At 44.7% G+C, this 20,906-nt stretch overlaps 1 protein-coding gene across 7 annotated transcripts in view; it reads left to right on the top strand.

Annotated features, from left to right (window-relative positions):
* The window catches only part of RALGAPA2 (Ral GTPase activating protein catalytic subunit alpha 2), a 1,036,168-nt gene that overhangs the window by 20,557 nt on the left and 994,705 nt on the right, over positions 1-20,906 (top strand). For all 7 annotated transcript variants that reach the window (XR_004538694.1, XR_004538695.1, XM_033936259.1 and 4 more), the window contains exons 2-4: positions 5,079-5,189; positions 7,344-7,393; positions 20,664-20,721. Coding sequence is in view for 5 of the 7 variants with exons in the window: in XM_033936259.1 (XP_033792150.1) it covers positions 5,079-5,189; positions 7,344-7,393; positions 20,664-20,721 (219 nt within the window). In the remaining 2 variants the exon portion in view is untranslated. The remainder of the gene's footprint in view (positions 1-5,078; positions 5,190-7,343; positions 7,394-20,663; positions 20,722-20,906) is intronic.

The following is a 20,906-nucleotide window of genomic DNA, read 5'->3' as shown; positions in this document are numbered from 1 at the left end:
ATCCGAAATTCCTACCTAAAGTGGTCTCAGAATTTCATCTCAACCAATCTATCGTACTTCCAGTGTTTTTTCTAAAGCCTCATTCTCACCCTGGAGAATCTGCTCTTCATACTCTAGACTGTAAATGTGCTTTGGCCTTCTACTTGGAACGCACCAAACCACACAGAACTGCTCCTCAACTTTTTATCTCCTTCCTTCCAAATAAGTTGGGACATCCAATTTCTAAACGCACCCTCTCTAATTGGATGGCGGCTTGTATCTCTTTCTGCTATGCCCAGGCTGGATTACCACTTTACAGTAAAGTCGCAGTAAAGTCAGAGCAATGGCAGCTTCTGTAGCTTTCCTTAGATCGACATCGATTGAGGAGATTTGCAAGGCTGCTACTTGGTCCTCGGTTCATACCTTCACTTCTCACTATTGTCTGGATGCTTTCTCCAGACGGGATGGACAGTTTGGCCAAACAGTATTACAAAATTTATTCTCCTAAGTTGCCAACACTCCCACCATCCCATTCTGGTTAGCTTGGAGGTCACCCATATGTGAGAATACCTGCCTGCTTGTCCTGGGATAAAGCACAGTTACTTACCGTAACAGGTGTTATCCAGGTGTTATCACAACCCACCCATCTCCCCTGGTTGGCTTCTCTGCTAGCTATCTGAACTCAGGAGACGCGCCCTGTGCACTGGGCGGGAAGGCACTCGCGCATGTGCGGTGTGGGCGACTTGAAACTTCTAGTTTCTTCAAGCAAGTCTGCTTGTGAGGCGTCCGCATCGAGGCTCTGTCGGATGACGTCAACCATATGTGAGAATAGCTGCCTGCTGTCCCTGGATAACACCTGTTACGGTAAGTAACTGTGCTTTATGAGCCAGCGCAGTGGTCCCGCCCTAGATTTCTGGGACTGCTTTTGTACATCTCACTTGTCCAGAATGACACACCTATTGCAGTAGAAAAAGAGATTAGATTCTTACCTTGCTGATATCTTTTCGATCATTTATTTCCTGCGCCTGTCTATTGTCTCACTCAGAATGTTCTTATCCAATCCTGCAAGTTGGATGCCAGTCAGACCTTAAGCATATGAAGAGTACTTTATTGCTAGGATATTTTGGAGTATTATTTGAGCTCCATTAATGTTTCTGTTTGGCATGATTGTTTTGCTGTTTAGATTTTTCAATGGTTAACATGTTTGTTAAAATTTCAGAACAGAACAGATTTGTTTTTCAGGAAGTTCTCCTTACCCCTGCTTCACATCTGTTCTAGAAAGGACGCTTGCCTGCTTTAGAACTAACTTTAGGGAGAAGCAGAGCCCTCTGTGAAATAGGAGGAATTCAGTAAAAACCTGGAGTGAATTCCTTCTGTAAGGCTTGCGAGCACAGGGATATAACCTACGGGGCTCATAATCAAAACCTAAACACATCTAAAAACCCGATCAAGTTGACACGTGGAAGACCTAAAAGACAGGTTGTCCAAGTGCCGATAATGAAACCGACTTTCTGGATGTGTCGCAGGACTTTTTATGCCGCTGTGCGCCCAGAGCTGAAAGGGGCTTATCTGGAGAAGTGGTTAGGCCAGTATGTTAACGGGATGGGGGCCGACCTAGACTGTTTTCCTAGACATCCTGGACGAAACTTAACAATGTGAGTTAGACGATGTAAAAACAGGTTTAAGTGCCAAAAAGGTATCCATACTGGAAAGCCTATTAGAGCTGTATTAAATAGCCATAGATAGGAGAACCCAGGCTCATAAGCCACTCTTAACCACTACATTTATGGTGAAACATGTGCGCCCACCAAAATCCTACTCTACTGCCATATAGGTGCCACCTGCTGCCATAAGGGCTATTGGGGTTGTAGGTTTTTGGGGGGTATTTTGGGGGCTCACCATAACCTATAAGGGAGTTCTGGGAGCACCCTTTTTACGAAGTTTACAGCAGCCCCACTGCTCTGTTGCTATGTCTGGGTGGCCAGTCCATTACAAGATTGACCCTTCCCATGTCCAAATTGTCTTATTCTGGGCATTTGGGACTTGGATGAAATTTTGGTTGAAATGCAGTATAAAGATAGACATCCTGATGGTCTCTAGACAAACAATAGCCTGGATGATTAGACAATTTTCTAAAAAAAAAAAAAAAAATTCTAGACGTATTTTTCGAAAATGGCCATTTTCCCACTGTTGACTTTAGGCGACTAGTGCCATATGCCCAAATTGTACTTAATACAAGTCAATTATATCAGGCTCTTATATTTGAAACCCCTCCAAATATTCAAAGAATAGCGTGGTGGTTAGAGAGGCTCTAAAGTCTCTTGACCCACAGACCTCAGAAATGCCTCGGGGTATGTTCCTAAGTCTTCAGAGAACATACACACCACAAGTGGCACCCATAGTCGTCATAGGTCTAATGTTAATTATTGTTATTATAAATGGGCATAATCAAAACAAAAGTAAAGGGGCATAATCAAAACATATGTCTAAGTACAATTTGTAGCGTGGTGGTTAGAGAGGCTCTAAAGTCTCTTGACCCACAGACCTCAGAAATGCCTCGGGGTATGTTCCTAAGTCTTCAGAGAACATACACACCACAAGTGGCACCCATAGTCATCATAGGTCTAATGTTAATTATTTATATTTATTTAATTTAAATAGCTTATATAGATATTTTAGATATCAAAAAAGTACTCATCTTTTGTTTACATCTACGCGGGTGGGGGTAGGCACTCCGACATAGACTATGTTTCGCCCACACGGGCTGTATCAAGGAATCCCCCTTACATCCAGCGACTCATGCTTCCAGTACAGCAGGAAGCATGAGTCGCTGGATGTAAGGGGGATTCCTTGATACAGCCCGTGTGGGCGAAACATAGTCTATGTCGGAGTGCCTACCCCCACCCGCGTAGATGTAAACAAAAGATGAGTACTTTTTTGATATCTAAAATATCTATATAAGCTATTTAAATTAAATAAATATAAATAATTAACATTAGATCTATGATGACTATGGGTGCCACTTGTGGTGTGTATGTTCTCTGAAGACTTAGGAACATACCCCGAGGCATTTCTGAGGTCTGTGGGTCAAGAGACTTTAGAGCCTCTCTAACCACCACGCTACAAATTGTACTTAGACATATGTTTTGATTATGCCCCTTTACTTGTCCAGAATGACACACCTATCTACTGGAAAAGATATAAGGTAAGAACCTAGGACTAGATTCTCAAAGTTTTAACGCCATCGCTAAACTGTTTTCTGGCAGTTTATCCTATAAGCAGTTTAGTGAAGGATTATCAAAAGGGATTATCTCCCTTTTTAGCGAGGTTTCTATCAGTCTCTGACACTGACATGCAAATGGGCTGTTCAACATTGAAATGAGCCCTCTGGTGGATTCTTCAAAAATGCCAAGCCATTTTTAAAATCGGCGTCGGCTTTTGGTGGCTAAAAAAAGTGACTGGTCCAGGGGTGCTGGTCAGTGTCAAAACTGCTAGAAACCTCACCAGCCACTAACCCAACCCCTCCCCCCTGCAGCGGGAGAGATGCCCATTCTCTCCCGCTGACAAGTTAACCCCACCACCTGCTGTAAGTAACCCCACTGCTGCGGGAGAGATGCCCACTCTCTCCTGCTGACAAGTAAACCCCCTCCCCCCTTACCTCAGATGTGATGAGCGGAGGGACACAAAAACATCCTGTCAGCTGCCTGCCATTGTCTAAGGGAAATCCCCTCCCTGGTGCATCTTGGGATGCACCATGGTAGGGGCCTTGTACAACCTGGGCCAGTCAGAACCTCAGGCCTCTCCCCAGTTGCATCGTGAAGGGGCCTAAGGCTCTGATTGGCCCGGATGCCTAAAGCCTCGCCTATGGGGCATCCAGGCCAATCAGAGCCTCAGAGGGAGTCGGGTTAGTGGTGAGAAGTGTTTAGTGCAGTGGGAGAGAGTAGGCATCTCTCCTGTTGCAGGGGGGGAGGGGTTTGGGTCAATCATGGTGAGGTTTTTGTGCTGCTGTGTTTTTGTTTGGGGTTGTGGGGTTTTTTTTGACGGCGGTGTTGACAGCAGCATTTTTTTCTGTCCATGTGTCCATCAGCGATGGGCACATGCAAATTAGGAAATCTTTGCTGCTGTCCGCCAACCTTTTTGCATGTGCAATTTTTAAAGAATGCGTTGGGTCTTTCCATTCGGTATCGGAACGGCTGCGTTAGCAGACCGTCGCTTTTTAACGCAGGTTTATGAGAATCTTCCCCCTAATCTCTTTATTTTATAACAATACAATATAAAACCATGAAACGTCCTAAAATAAAATCTCAAACACTTAGAAAGCTTAACAAGTGTGTTTATTTATTTTAGCTTGGGGAATTGTTTCCCAGTAATAACCAGAATTTGAATAAAATCTGATGGTCTGTACAGTAGTTAGAGATATATTCAGTAGAGGAATTATTTACCATCAGGTGCAGAATTATATTTTGCTCTTTCTATTTGTTTTAGGGCTCCTTTTACGAAAGTGCGCTAGCGTTTTTAAAGCACGAACCAGATTAGTGCGCGCTATAGCATACGCTAGCTGAAAAACTACCACCTGCTCAAGAGGAGGCGGTAGTGGCTAGCGCGCACGGCATTTTAGCGCGTGCTGTTCCGCGCGTTAAGGCCCTAATGCACCTTCTTAAAAGGAGCCCTTAGTTATTGCTATTCAAAGTTATGCATTTTTTTTTTTTATAAGAGAGGAGTGATTTAATAACTTTAGATTTTGTTTTGCTTTATTTTCCTCTTTGATTAATTTGTATGTATGTATTAGATATTTTGTGTTCTATGGTAGATTTACTATATTCTATTGTACCTTGTCTTGGAGCTTTGTGAATAATATTTGTAAGTAAAATACTGCTACCTCAGAGCTGTCGCAACAAGCTGTCATAAAATATTTTGTTTGACACTTTTACAAAGCCGCCGCGTGGCAATAGCCCCTAAGCCCTTTAAATCTCTATGGGCTTCGGGGCCGTTAGCGCAGCGGCTTTGTAAAAGAGGCCGTTTGTGTTCAAATGTTCCTTTTTTATCCATGAACTCAATTACAATCCTTATTATCTTTCTTGTTGTCTTTTTTTTGGCAGATGTTCTGGAATGGAATGAACTTAAGAATTTCTTTGAGGCCAACTATTCTCAAATTTATTTTATCTTCTATGAAAATTTCATAACACTGGAAAGTAACTTAAAACTAAAAGGTAAGTGCATGGGGAGAGAGCATATTAGTTGTGAGTGGGAATGGGGGGAGGGAAGGAAGGAAGGAAAATTGTTGCAGGATGAGTGAGAGTGATGAGAGAGGGAGAAATGGACATAGTGTGGAGGAGAGGGAGAAATGGAGCATTGGGAGAGAACATGTGGTTGGGGTTGGAGAGATCAACTGGGGGGTGGGAAGGAGGGATTTCACACATGAGGGAAGAGGCGAGGAGAAAAAGAAAACGTGTAGGAGGCAAAATGTGTTAGACTCATGGAGAGAGGGAGAAATGGACGGGGAGGGCAGAAAGAAAGGAAGGAGAAATGTCACACTCGGGAAAGGGGAGAGGGCAGAAATTAAAAAGTTGGATTCATGGAGGGGGAGGAAATGAAGACTGGAGGAGAGTAAGTGTATAGGAGGCAGAGAGAAAAATGTTGGACTGGTGGAAAGAAGGGAGAAATGTTGGATGTGGCAGTAGAGGGAGTGGGTGAGATGCATCCTGGATCTTTCTCTCTCTTTACCCACTCCCTTTGCAGCAAAGGAGAGAATGAGAGAAAGACAGTGAGAGAGAGAGGGAGACATATTGCAATGGGGGTGGCGGAGAGAAGAAGAAAAGTTGAACTCATGGAGGGAAGATGGACTCATGGGGAAGGGAATGAGGTCCGGAGGAGAGGAAGCGTACAGGAGGCAGGAATAAAGAAATATTGACTGCACAGTCAGAAGGAAGTGCAAACAGAGACTCATGAAATCGCCAGACAACAAAGGTAGGAAAAATGATTTTATTTTCAATTTAGTGATCAAAATGTCTGTTTTGAGAATTGATATCTGCTGTCTATATTTTGCACTATATTAGTCTATTTTTCAATAGTTGTTACTGAGGTGACATTGCATATTTTAAAGTCATCTGCCTTGACCTCTTTGAAAAAAAATGAATATAAATGATAATTAAGATTTTTTTCTGCGTGCAGTTCGCTTTGTGTGTTTTAAATTTTGTGATTACCATTATATATTAATAAGATTATATTGTGTGTATTTGAAAGAAATGGGGCGGGGGGGGGCGGGGTGCGGGGGGCCTTCGGTACAAAGTGTGTTTCAGTTCTCTAGGCACAGATTTGGAGGGGCCAGATGCCCTCAGTCCTCTGGATCCTTCTCCGCCCCAGCCCTGAAGAAACAGTTATGATGCTAAATCTCTACCGAGCCTCCTCGCATCATGGGGAGTTTTATCGGCCCATTTGGGAGCATAGGCAGAGATCACCACAGATCACTGGGTGCTGGATATAACACAGGAAGGGTACAAGCTCAAGTTCTTTTGTCCCCTCCTGGATCTTTTTATAGACTCACCTGCAGGAAGGCCAGAAAAAGTAGCCAAAGTCTGAGTGACAGTGCACAGACTGCTGGCTCTAGAACCATAGAGCCCATACCAGAGGAAAACTCAAGCAGATACTCAATGCTCGTACTTCATCGTGCCCAAAAGAGGTTCCAAGAAGAGCCTGGGGGAGCTGCCAGATTGTGAGGCACAATAAAATAAAAAAACATGAAGTGGACCAGAAAAGTTGAGAAGTGTTGCCTGTGTGGGACATGCTATCCAGATTATTTATATTGTAGAACGACTTGCCTTTTTTTCAGAAACACATTGCTTTGATTTGTAAAATAATTTGTTTTTTCCCTATTTTCCATAATTTTTAAAAAAATGAATGGTCAATTAATTAAAACTCGTGCAGGCATTTAGGACAATATAAGAGCATTTATATTTATTATATTCTGGTATTTATGATGATAGTGATCATTTTGATATCGGTTGTGCAATGTATATGTGAGTTGTTTATATTGTGTGTTTTTATTGTAATCCACATAGGTATATGTGGACTAATTTTTAAAATTTTATTCATTATAATATTATATTCAATAATAATAACTAAAGTGTATGTTAATCTATCTATTTTTATATAAGAAACAATTTTTAAATTGAGGGCAAAATTCCTTTGGTTGCTCTAGGTACAGAAAATTATTGATAAGTCCAATGTTAAATGCTTACTTGCTGAAAAGGAAAATAGTGCAATATTAATGCAATAATTAGAATTAATACTTGGATGATTTTTCAAGTGTTCTATTGTAATGGTGATATTTTTGGAAAGGATATTAATTGGTTTCTGTATTACAGGGAATAGATCACAAAGGGAGGAGCTGGACTCCATTCTTTTTCTGTTTGAAGTAAGTTATGCTTATCTGTATTATGACTGCCATGAGCTTTAAAAACCTATGCATTAATTTGATATAAACGTATATGAATGAAAATCATTTTGAAATGTGAAATGTATTATCTTGTAATGATTCAGGAGCTGACCATATCCATAGTGTTTCTTGTGCAACAGGACTGGTGGTCTTAACCAGTTGGTAAAACCCTCATTCCAGTGCAATAGGGATGGTATGCTGAACCAAGTGTCTTTCTTCCGCTCCCGCGAGTCCATTGCAGGAGATACTGATTACTGTTTTCATCACCACCTCCTTCTCCCTACTTTCTGCTGCTTCCAGTCAGTTGTTTCTTTTGCAAGCGAGCCAGCAAGAGCAACTTTGATCTGCTCAGTTTATTTATTGGTTTTTGCAAGTTTTTGCATGGGACTTCGTGTTCCAATAAAGCTCTGGTGAATGTCTAGCTTGCGTGAGAGGATCAGACTTTGGGAACCTAATTGAAATGTAGTGCTCAGGGTTCCCCCCTACTGTTTGCTCACTCCTTGACTTGATCAGGAGTGCTAGCATAGTCTGTATGGACACCAATTGCGTTTCTTAGGTGTGCACACGGTGTTGGCTGCATTTTCCTCTCCCCTCCTCATGGTGTTTGGATCCTGGTATCGGGGGTTGAGGCTCAGCCAAGAGGTGGCCCAACTGGCAGCTGAAGATTCAGAAGAGGCAGTTTTCCTGGTGGAAGAGGTCTCTTTGGTTTCTAGCTACCCATAGAGGAGCTGAAGCAGGCTGCAGCGCTTCTTCCCAGCGTCTGGTCTGTGAGTAGGGCTATTACAGCTCACAGGGTAGTTCGGGGGGTGGGGGGAGTTGTGCGGGCATGTCTGAATGTGTTGCTTTTCAAGGTTAATTTTGTTGTAGCCCCCAAAATCCTCAAATCGCTGGTTTTGGCTATCCTCTATTGGAGTTAACATATGTTTTTTTTCTGTGGAAAATCCTGACTGTGACCATCTTGGATTTTTTTCTGATTTGAATTCTAAGTTCTCAAACTTCCTTAAAAAGCTTCGTTTTCGATTCTGACCACCAAGGATGGAGTTCTTGAGCTCCAATATCATGAATTCATGTGAAGTTTGGTCTAGTTGGGCACTGGAAGAGTACCCTTGTCGTGTGTTCTGCACTCAAGATGGGGAGGCTGGAACCTCAGGTTTAGCCTCTGACCATTTCATTAAGTATGCTAAGAGAGGCGAAGCTTCCACCCGCAGACGCACGCAACTTCAGTCAGGCTCTAGTGGCTTGAACAAATTACACTGTAAAATAAAACGCACCACGAAGGTAAGGGGGAGGGAGATGCTCAGACCGCGTGAGGGGTGCTGAAGGGGGGTTGAGAGGAACAGATGCAGAAGGGAAATGGGGAAGAGATGCTGGAAGGGAAGAAGACAAAGATGCCAGACTCTGGGGGGAACGGAGGGATGAAGATGGGTACCAGACCAATTGGGGTGGGGGTGGGTGGATGGAGAGATGAAAGGGAGAGGCACAGTAACAGAGTAAATGGAAGACACAGAGAGAATGCATACAGTGGATGGAAGGAATTGAGTGAGGAGAAGATAAGGAAAGTTTAAACCAGACAACAAAGGTAGAAGAGAAAATTTATATTTCTTTTCTTTTTTTTGCTGTAAGATAAAGTAGTATTGATAAAAATTTATAAACAAAGCACTTCCAGCTGAACATCTTTCTCTAGTTCAGCAGCCAGAACTTTGATTTTTAAGGAAGGAATAAGCTAAATATTGCAGTACTGAGGCTTGTATACTTGGATGCTGCGGGGACAGTGGTCGCGGGGACGGGGTGGTGACAGGGACGGTGGTCACTAGTGCTGCCCGATTCATGATTCGAATCGATTCACCGATTCACTTCGGGTGAATCGATTCAACACAACAAAAAATCGGCTTCACGATTTGGCTGACCCTCCCCCCTAAAGCAGGAGCAGCAGCGCTGCTCTTGCTGGCCGGCCACTGCCGCACCTGCTTTAGAGGGCGAGAGGGGAGGGTCAGTCGGGAAGTGCTGCTATCCGGCTTCCCTCCCCTGTCGTCCGTTTCCCTTCCCTGGCATTCGGCTTCCCACCCCTGGCCTCCCGCTTTCCCCCCCAGGCCTCCCCATACCGTTTACCGTTGATGAACAGCCTGCAGATAAGATCGCGATGCTAGCGATCTTTGCACTGCTTCTGAGCTGTTTCCTCCGTGATCCTGCCTCTGACGTCGGAGAAGGGGCGGGACCGCAGCAGAGGAAACAGCTCCGAAGCCGTGCAAAGATCGCTAGCATCGCGATCTTATCTGCAGGCTGTTCCTCAATGGTAAACGGTGCGGGGGAGGCCAGGGGGGAAGCCAGCCACCAGAGGGAGGCTGGGGGGGGAGCAGTAGATGGGGGGGCGGGACAGGCATTCAGGGGGAACAGGCAGGCAGGCCTTCAGGGGGGACAGGCAGGCAGGCCTTCTGAGGTGGGATTCAGGCCTTTAAGGGGGGGGACAAGCCTCAAGGGGGGAAACAGGCATTCAAAGGAGGGGGACAGGCTTTCAAGGGGGAAACAGGCCTTCAGGGATGGTGGCACAGACCTTCAGGGGAGGGGGGCCCTGGTGTAGAAGTACATGGAGGGAGGGAGGGAGGGAAGGGGGGATTCAAAGAGACATGCATATGCCTGACTTTGGGGGGGAAAATAATGGGTCTAAAAATAGAGGAGAGGGAGAGAGATTACAGAAGGGATGGTGTGGAGGGGGGATGGTGTGGAGGGTAATTAGGAAGAGAAAGGGAGAGATGGTGGACCCTGGGGTAGTGGGGAAGGAGGGAGAGATGCTGGATGAAAGGGTAGTTGAGAATAGGTGAATCTGTGGATGGAGACGAAAAAAAGGAAAGATGCCAGGAGGGAAGGGAAACGGAAGGGGAGGACAAAGATGACAGATGGATAGTTAGCACAGAGAAAGAAGAAAGAAGGAGACCCTGGCAAGCAAGTTATCAGAAGACGACCAGAGCCTGGGACCAACAAGATTTGAATAATGACCAGACAACAAAAGGTAGAAAAAATAATTTTATTTTCTGTTTGTGATTACAATATGTCAGATTTGAAAAGTGTATCCTGCCAGAGCTGGTGTTAGACCGCAAACGTGAGCTAGGATTTAACAGAGAGAGGGAAAGTCCTTTTTGTTTTTTTATTTTGTTTACACCACTTCGCCAGTGTGGTTAGGAGAAGCCAAAGGGGGTGAAGAAGCTATAAAATAAACCTACCAGGATGTTTGAAAAAAAAACAAAAACACCCAATTGGGCAGGAAAATCAAATCGAATCGAAAAACCAATTCAATAGGCTGAATCGAATCAAAATTTTTTTCCTGAATCGGGCAGCACTAATGGTCACTGGGAAGGGGCATTGATGGGGGACACATTTTTTCCCCATGTTATTCTTTAATTGAAATCATTTTATTAAAAAGTATAAAAAAGAACAATATGCTGTACTACTGTCATTTTATAAATCACAAATACAGAAAAAGGATTCAACAAAATCCATCTCCCCTCACAATATTCCCTCCACTATTGGGAAAACTGAATGCTATATAGGAAATTCATCCTAACAGAATACCTCGGTAACACACACACAACACAAATGCCAAATACATAATAACTGACCAAGAATGATAAACAAATTAAACCAAAATTCCAAGAAGCCACACCTTCCATATAGTAAAACACCATAGAAATAAAAAGATTCATTTCCTCTTGTACTGTGCAAAATATAAAGATCACACATGCCAGGGATGTTGTTAGGCCAAGTAGTGCAAATAGGGCTACTGCCCCCTGGCTAGAGAAAGCCCTAAGCCTGCTTTTGTTGTCTGGTCATTATTCAAATCAGGTTAGTTCCAGCTCTGGTTTCTGTTTGTCTTTTGTTAACTCGCTTGCCAGGGTCTCCTGCCCATTTGAAATTTTCTTCTTTCTCCATGCTCACCATCCGTCATCCATCTCTATCCTCCTTTCCCTTCCCTCTCCCAGAGGTCTGGCATCTTTCTTTTTTAGTCTACATCCCCACAGTCCAGCTTTTCTCTAATGACCACTCCCCCCCTGCGTTCCTCTCCATGGGATCCGATAAGGCAGTACTCTTGCGCTCTTCGGTCCACCAGCAGCGTGAGTGAAGCTTTCCCTCTGCTACTGCTTCATGCCTAAGTGGGGCCAGGAAGCAGTAGCAGAGGGAAAGCTTCCAGCTGTGGAAGGCAGCGTGTTTACTTCATTCACACTGCTGGCGGCCCGAAGAATGAAAGAGCAGCTCCAGTGATGGATCCCACTATCTCCAGATCCACAATCTCTCCTTTTCTCAACTACCCTTTCATCTAGCATCTCTCCCTCCTTCCCCACCACTCCAATATCTATCATCTCTCTCTTTTTCTTCCCAACTGCCCTCCTATCTATTATCTCTATCCCCCTCCCTGCACACAACCCCTTGGGTCCAACTTCTCTCCCTTTCTTTTCCCTTACTTCCCCCCATTGTCCACCATCTCTTTCCCTCTCCTTTGTTTTCAGACCCATTATTTCTTCTCCTTCTACTCCTCCCCTCCCTTTGGACCCCCTCTCTCTCTGTCCCTCCATGTACACTTAATACCGTGTTTCCCTGAAAATAAGACAGTGTTTTAACAATTTTGGGCCAAAAAAGGCACTAGGGCTTATTTTCGGGGTAGGTCTTAATTTTTTCATGTACAGTGATCATCTCTTTCCTCCACTCTCACCCATCTCCTTGTGCCTTCCCTCTGCAGCATCTTTCTATCCCTCCCTCCCACCCCCATGTGCAGCAGAACACTTGCACTGTGCACAGCATCTTTCTATCCCTCCCTTCTATCCCTCATGCAGCAGAACCCTTAAGCAGCCCATCCCCACCATGTAGCTGAACCCCCGCTGACCCTCCCATCCTTCCATCTCTCCCTCCCATCCGAACCCCGCCGACCGTGAGACCTATATACCTCCCTCTAAAGAACAGCGTCAGCAGCACTCTAAACAGGCTGCTTCGCAGCAATGATGCAGCAGACGGAATGCCTTGGCGGGAGAAGGCCGTGAATCAGCCTGTTTAGAGTGCTGCCAACGCTACTCTTTGGAGGGAGGTATATGGGTAAGTGGAGTTCGGACGGGAGGGAGAGATGGGAAGGTCAGTAGAGGTTCGGTTGCATGGGAGGGGGGGGAGTGCTGCTGCCAGTGAATCCCGGGACATTCGGGTTAGGCTTCTGGGGACTAGGACTTATTTTTGAGGTAGGGCTTATATTAAGACCTACCCTGAAAATCATTCTAGGGCTTATTTTCGGGGTAGGTCTTATTTTGGGGGAAACAAGGTAGCTACTACATCAGGGAGCCTCCCAAAAGCCAGCATGCTTCCCCCTTCTCTCCACTATAATCCGGCATCCCCCTGGTCTCCCGGTCTCACTTTAAAGTTTCCAAGTTTATTATTAAATCCAAGTTTATTAAAATTTGATATACCGCCTTAAAATTGTCAAAGCAGTGTACATTACATTAAAATTATAAAAATCAGTGACATACCATTAGTACTTTGGGTAGATACATGACAAATCGAGACTTAAGGGAAGAAGGGTGGAACTACAATCATTTATAGGAAAGAAGGAGAGAGGGTAGCATGATGGGACAGGGGAGCTATGCTCTTCCATAGTTAATATTTAATTGGGAGAGGTCAGTGATTTCCTTTTTTCTTGGATAAAAGGTCATAAATTATAAGCGTCCCTAAACATGAAGGTTGTTGCGTTTGTTTTAAATTTATCAATATTTTCCTCTTCTCTTAAATGTATTGGTAATGACTAATGAGTTTCAATGTTGGTAATGAGTTCAAGTGTTGGGTGCCCTAACAGAAAAAACTAATTGCGGCCTGTGGAGGATCGCTGGTGCACTTCCCCTCTGCTGCAGTCTGCCCCTGACCAAAACAGGATGTTACCATTAAGTTTTGAGAATCTTCCTGTTAGCCTGTTAGTATGTGTTAATTTATTAGCATGAGCTGCAGATGAATCCAGAGACAAGTGGTTTGAGTTCATCTACCAGCAGGTGGAGATAGCCTGAGATGAACTTATTGGATGTACTGCCTCTTGGTCAACCAGTATACTCTTATCTCCAGCAGGTTGATGGATGTGTTTCTCACTGTTCCTGGTCTTTGCTTGTTAGCTCCTGTTCAGGCCTTGGTCACTTGAGTTGAGGGGTGTTCTGACTGAGCTGTGCAAGTTTTAGTGGTTATATCTAGTCCCCACAGATCCCTACCCCACCCTCTCATTAAAGCTTCTGTGTATTTTTCCTTTCCCACATGCTAAAGAAAATAAGAGGCAAAGATTTAAGCAAGAGCTTTCCCGGCTACTTTATAAAATTGATGTCGCTGTTGCTCTTGGAGACCTTGTTTCCCATTTCTCTTTAAATCACTCCAATAAGTTCACACGTAGAGTCCAGTTATTCACATATCCTACTGTCAAATCATGTCGTTTGAAGAGATTTCTCGAGAGAACTCTTTCTTTCCAGGCAGCCAAAATGAACGCCTGGTTTGGCAAATCATACCAGGAGTCTCATCCTATTATTTTTTAGAAAACAAAGACACAACTATTTGACAAATTTGTAATCCAAGCTTCCTAATGCTTTTTAAATACAACATGCAGTGTTCTCCTCAGAAATATTTTCCAGCTGGGTGGCATGAAAAAGTAGCCGGGTAGGGTGGGATGAGGAAATTTGGTGGTGGGGAAAATTAACCCCCTCTTTTACTAAGGTGCGCTAGCATTTTTAGCGCGCGCAAACCCCTGCGCTACGTGGGAAAACTAACACCAGCTCAATGCTGGCGTTAGCATCTAGCACGCATGGCAATTCCTACGCGCGCTAAGTGCCTGCTAAAACCACTATTGTAACTTAGTAAAAGGAGCCCTAAATGTGTACTATTTTTATTAGTTAATTATTATTATTATTTTCCAATGCTCAATATGACTTCCTTTTTTAAGGTTTGACACTTGTGCCATAATATTTTTACTAAATTTAAGAAGTATTGGCCCTTTTTCAAATGGTATAGAGGTTAAAAAAAGGGACAGGCGTTAATGAAGTCATTAGGTTCAATCTAGCCATTTATTTCTGCATGAATTTAAACAACTAAAAAAAAAGATAAATATAGCTTATCCAGTCATACAAGAAATGGCTCTACAGAAGGAGTGCCCACACTTTTTGGGCTTGCGAGCTACTTTTAAAATGACCAAGTCAAAATGATCTACCAACAATAAAATTTAAAAAAAACACAAAGCACACTGTACGCAGAGAAAATGTTAATTATCATTTATATTCCGCGAGTTTTCAAAGAGGTCAAGGCAGACGATTCTATGCAATGTCACCTCAGGAACAACTATACAAAAATAGACAAATATACCCCCTCCCTTTTTACTAAATCGCAATAGCGGTTTTTAGAGCAGGGAGATGCACTGAATGCCCTGTGCTGCTCTCGATGCTCATAGGCTCCCTGCGCTAAAAACTGCTATTGCGGTTTAGTAAAAGGGGGCCATAGTGCAAAATATAGACAGCAGATATAAATTCTCTAAACAGACACATTTTGATCACTAAACTGAAAATAAAATAATTTTTCTTACCTTTTTGTCTGGTGATTTCATGAGTCTCTGTTTGCACTTCCTTCTTCTGACTATAAATCCAATATTTTTTCTTTCTGCCCCTTCCCTTTTTTTCTGTCTCTTTCTTTCTCTCTCCCCCTGCCCACCCAAGCCATCGCACCAATTTCTCCACTTCCCCCGATTCTTTCCCTACCCCGTAAGCCACCATGCCGATTTCTCCCTGCTTCCACGAGCCAGGCCAGGAATGTACAAGCGCCGGACTCACAAGACTTCACCTCTGATGTCAATTCTAACGTCGGAGAGGAAGTTCCAGGCCAGCCAGGCAGCGATTGGCTGGCCCAGAACTTCCTCTCTTACGTCAGAATTGACATCGGAAGTGAAGTCTTGTGAGTCCGGCGCTTCTACGTGACTGGCCTGGCTCAAGGAGCAGGAAGAAACAGATTGCCAAGGCAACGCGATCGACTCACATTGCCTTTGCGATCTACTGGTCGATCGCGCTCAACCATTTGGCCACCCCTGCTGTTATAGTATCCTGTCCTGACCTGAGGAAAGGGGTTTAGTCCCCCCAAAACTGCCTTATTTCAATTTCCTATTTATAAACTTTAATCAATAGATACAATTCTACTTGATTCTACGTAAAGCAACAAAAAATTTTTTCTACCTTTTGTCGTTTCTGCTTTAATCATCTTGTCTTCACTCTTCTTTCTAGCCAGCATCTGTCTGCTCTGTCTTCCATGCAGCATCAGCCCCTTCCATCCACTGTCCGCCCTCTCCCCGTTCCATATGGCATCTTCCCTCTTTTTATGCTCCTTCAATAAACTGTCTATCATGTGCCCCTTCTCTTCTCCTTTGTACATGATTGATTTCAGCTCTGCCACCTCTCCATTTTTCTCTCTCTGTCACCCCTCCGTCCCCTATGCTCTGGCATCTCTCTCTTCTCCTTTCTTTCCTTCGCACCCCACAGTCTGGTATCTTCCCTTCCCTGATTCTCTGGCATCTCACTCCTTTCCTTTTCTTCCATCTCTCCCTCCCCCTCCATGCTCTGACATCTCCTCCTTCCTTTCCCCTTGGTCTGGCATACTTTCCTCCTTCCCTCCATGCCCTGGCATCTCTTCCTCCCTCCCTTCCCTCCAATCCCTGGCATCTTGTTTCATTCCCTCCCTCATCTTCTTTCTCCCTCCAGTTGGGTGCAAGTCTCTCCCCCTCTGCTCCCTTTCCTCCTTCTGTCATCCAAGACCTGGCGTCATGAACTAGCATTCACAATTCGCTGCTGTTGCCAGCTTCGGGCCTTCTTCTCTGTTGGGTCCTGCCTTCATGGAAACAGAAGTAGGCAGGACCTGGCAGAGAGGAAGGCCTGAAGCTGGCAACAGCAGTGAATTGTAAATGCTGTTGCTAGCCGAAGAAGTTCATGACGCCAGGCCGAGCACCCGGGGCAGACTGCTACTCTCCCTCCCACGACCCTCCTATCTCTTCCTCCCTCCCATCACGAGACTCTAAACAGCACTGCTCTACTCTAAGCAGGCTGCTTCAGGGCTTTCTCCTGCCATGATTCCCTATGGCACGTCACTGATGAGGGAAGGAGGGTGAGATAGGAGGGTCGGATTGGGTTGGGGGCGCCCGGGATGATGATGAGGCTGCTGCTGCTGCCAGCGAATCCAGCAAGGGTGAGGCCCCAAAGCACAGCACTGGCGGGCCCCCCCTGACCATTTCGGGCCCTAGGCCTGTGCCTACTGGGCCTATCCTTTAATCTGGCCCTGCTTCCCCCCCATATGCCCTGACATCTCTCTCTTCCACTCCATGGTATGGTATCTCCTTTCCCTCCCTCCCATGGTCTTTGCATCTCTTTCCTCCTTTTCCTGATCTTCCTTCTCCCTCCTTCCCTCTCTCTCCCCAATTGGGTGCAGCAGTATTTCTCTTCCCCCTCCCCTCATTGGGTACAGCAGTATCATCAGCATTTCTCTTCCCCCCCATTGGGTACAGCAGAAGCAGCATTTCTCTTCCCCCTCCCCCCTAATTGGGTGCAGCAGCATGACTCTTCCCCCTCCCCCTATTGGGTACAGCAGCAGCATCATCATCATCAGCATTTCTCTTAACCCCCCAATTGGGTACAGCAGAAGCACCAGAATTTCTCTTCCCCCTCTAATTGGGTACAGCAGCATTTCTCCTCCCATTCACCCCCCCCCCGTCTCACACACCCAGCAGATTCACTACAGACAAAGGCAAGTTGAAAGTTTCCCTTGGTCGCTGACCTATCTCCCAAAGGACAGCGACAGAGGGAAGCTTACAACTTGCTGCTTTTGCTTACTTCGGGCCTTTCTCGTTGCCGGGTCCTGCCTTCGCGGAAACAGAAAGTAGGCAGGTCCCGGCAGCGAGAAAGACCTGAAGTAAGCAAGAGCAAGTAAGCTTCCCTCCGTGGCTGGCCTATCTCCCGCATGCTCCGGGGCTCTAATGGTCCGTGCCGGCTTCTCTTCTCTACCCCCCCCCCCAACGTAACTTCCGGTTTCGGAGGGAAGCCGGGTTCGAGTCGCTTGCTGGGGGTTTTTTTTTGTTTAAAGTCTAGCGGGTCTTTCCGCGGCTCTTCAGGCTGTGCGTTAAGCAGTGGTGGCAGCAGGATTCGGCAGATGACAGCCGACGGGCATCTAAATTTGCTGAGCGTTGCGCCCGGCTGAAAAGCGCTGGGGAGAGCACTGACAACATGTATTGTGTACATTCTAGAAATTGATGTATCTTTTTGAACTGTATATTCGCTGGATGTTCAGCCTTATCTGCTGTAAACCGCCTAGAACTATTCGTGGTGTGGCGGTATATAAGAATAAATTATTATTATTATTATTGTATCCCAGCTCTTTCAGTTGGTTGTTTTTTTTCGGGTGAGTGTTTCTTTAAATTTTTTCTTACCATTGGGAAATTTGTGGCATTAGCTGTACGACATTTGTTGGCAGATGAGAGTTGCTCGGACGATGGAGAGCATCAAGCACTTTTGGACCTATGTTCAGATGGCTGCACAGACGACTCTGCTTGAAAGGGCAAATAAACAGAAGTCTTTCTATTTTCTCATGTGTGAAGGGGAGACTGCGTTTTCCACACACTCCTGTGCCATCTTGAATCAATAGTATGTTGCTACCACAGGCTGCGAGCAGCCAGTCATAGGGGTCTTGTGAATGTATACACAAAATACACCCACTATGCGCACAAAATTCATGTACTAAATATGTGTACTTAGAGAAGTTCTAAGAACAGATTCTGTGGTGCCTCATGAGCCTGCTTGCCACATTCAATCTTCAGATTTTTAATATGAGCGTACACGTTGACACTGTTTCTACCAGGACCCGCGTTTGATGTTTCGACTCGGCAAGCGGTTGCACTCTGCACCACCGTTGGGTTTGTGAGAAATAGATCAGCAGTGTATAAAGAAACTCCAGAAAGTGTTTGATAAATATAAATTTATTTTCTTCCTGGCCAGAAAGGATGTCCTGTTTGTATCAAAAGAAAGACAAAGTAGGCACGCATAGCTCAGGATATTCATTGGTTTTGTAGTTAATACAAACATTTCTTAACTCCTCTTGCCTGCCTTTTCATTGGTTGGAGCACTAACAGTTCACAACCTATTAGATCCTTATTTGACTACTTCCTATTTCTCTGCCCCTAATTACTTCTCCCTTTCCTCTTATTCTTCAGACCCCTAACTCTATTTACTATTGCCCATATTTGGACAATTACTCCTCTCTCACATGCTCACTCTTCACGTGACATATTGACACACTCAAGTTAGTCTTTTTAAACAATAATCCTTATGATTAGTTATGCTGAAGCATCAGATTCCACATTCACTTGACTGTAGGCATTGTGTTCATACAGTAACAAATACTGTCCCAGGAATGCCCCTCTTCCTTCCCCTGATTCAGGATGCGGGCCAATAACTTCAACCCAACCATTTTTCTGACCCAGAGGTGGCGGTTTCTGAATTGAAGGATGCTATGTGGAACATGGGAGTGTGACGTGACCTGATAATCTCTGGAGTCATCCAAGTCTGCATTGATCCCAGCTTTCTTGCAAGGGCTTGGCAACAGTCTAGCTTGAAGTGAAGAGTTTTCTTAACTTATTTTCATTGGTATGGTAAGCTCATGACAGGATGAATGAAGCTATAAAGTATTTTCAAGGTACAAGGAATATATATAAGTACAAGGTTTCATGTGGATAGGATGTTTTGTCTAAATATCTATTTTCCCATTTGATTTGCAATTGCAGAATTGAGGTCTTGCCTGTTTATGATATTTTGCTTTATTATTGTATGGTATAATTTTGATCTAAATGATTTTACAAAGTGATGTCATTATCAGATTAGGGCTTTGATAAGATAGGGTGGTAATGACACTCCTTTTCTCCTGGGGCCCCTTGATGAGGCCTCTGTGCTATGTACTCTAGCAATCCGTGTGGTGGGTGGGTGGGGGGGGGGCGTGTCAATGAGCGTCTCCATTTGCATGCAGGCCTTTTGTGAATTTGTCGGCCTGCATGCAATTGGGCACGGATCGGACATGGAATCGGAGGTTAGTGAATCTAGCCCTAAGGCTACTAAGCAGATAATGCTGAGTTAACAGGGGGCACTTAGCACCTTCTAAAACAGTGGTCTCAAACTTGTGGCCTGGGGGCCACATGCGGCCCGCCAGGTTCTATTTTGCGGCCCGCGGTCTGAAGTAGTGCTGTCTGTACTAGTGCTGCCCGCTCGTTGCAGCATCATCGGGCTTCCCCCGTGGCCTCCCACTCTTACCTTCAGGTAATTACCTCAGCCTGCAGAGAGGATTGCTGGTGCTGTAGCGAGCCTTACAGACTGCTGTCGTCCTCAGCATCACGTTCCCTCTGTCATAATCCTGCCCCTGACGTCAGAGGAGGGGCGGGACCGCGGCAGAGGGAACGTGCTGCGGAGTCCATTGGCAGCCTGCGAGGAACGCTACAGCACCAGCAATCCTCTCTGCAGGCTGCGGTAATTATCTGAAACTAAGACCGGGAGGCCAGGGGGGAAGCTGGAGGACACTGCAAAGAAGGCCTTCGGGGGTGGGGGGAGTAGATTTATAAACTATAAAGAGTTTTACCTCATGCAAAATTGTCATTTCTTTAATAAGACATTAACTATTTTTTTCTGCGGCCCTCCAATACCTACAAATCCAAAACGTGGCCCTGCAAAGGAGCACATTAAATGGTTTCAAAGAAGGTTTGGATAGATTCCTAGAAGAAAAAGGGATTGAGGGGTATAGATAGGTATAGACCACTACTCAGGCAATGGGCCTGATGGGCTGCCGCGGGAGCGGACCGCTGGGCAGGATGGACCTATGGTCTGCCTCAGCGGAGGCAACTTCTTATGTTCTTAAAAGGAAGTGATAATTGCTCCCATGTTAATTCTTTGTAAGTACCATGAACTAATTACAACATTAATGCATGACCTGCAGTTAATGTGAAAACCCTAAAAAAAATGCCACACTCACTCTGGGCTTAGCATGTGGGAAAATCCCACATTAAGCTCAGATTTTATTCAGTTTAGTAAAAGTTCCCCAAAGTGTTAAAAAGAGGGGGAGGGGAGAACAAACAGACCAACAACAACAACAACAAAAACACCTTTGTAAAGCAGGTCATGTTTTATTATTAATACTTCAAGAAAACCACTAAGATATCTCTCTTATTTTTTTTTGGGGGGGGTAGAAAATTATACAACTCCTGCCAGAAAGAATTTTTTACCGATGGCAGTATCACAGTATAGGTAAGTCATTTATATTGATTTTGTATTTGTAAACATTGGTTTTAAATAGTATAAGGGGGTCTTTTACTAAGGCGTGCTAGCTGATTTAGCGTGTGCTAAATTCTAATGCATCCATAGAATATAATGGGCGCATTAGCATTTAGTGCGTGCTAAATCGGTTAGTGCACCTTAGTAAAAGACCCCCA

The sequence above is a fragment of the Geotrypetes seraphini genome, chromosome 3, assembly GCF_902459505.1.
Source record: "Geotrypetes seraphini chromosome 3, aGeoSer1.1, whole genome shotgun sequence".
Lineage (NCBI taxonomy): Eukaryota > Metazoa > Chordata > Amphibia > Gymnophiona > Dermophiidae > Geotrypetes > Geotrypetes seraphini.
The sequence above is the reverse complement of the archived record's forward strand: the minus strand, read 5'-3'. Positions and strand labels throughout refer to the sequence as shown.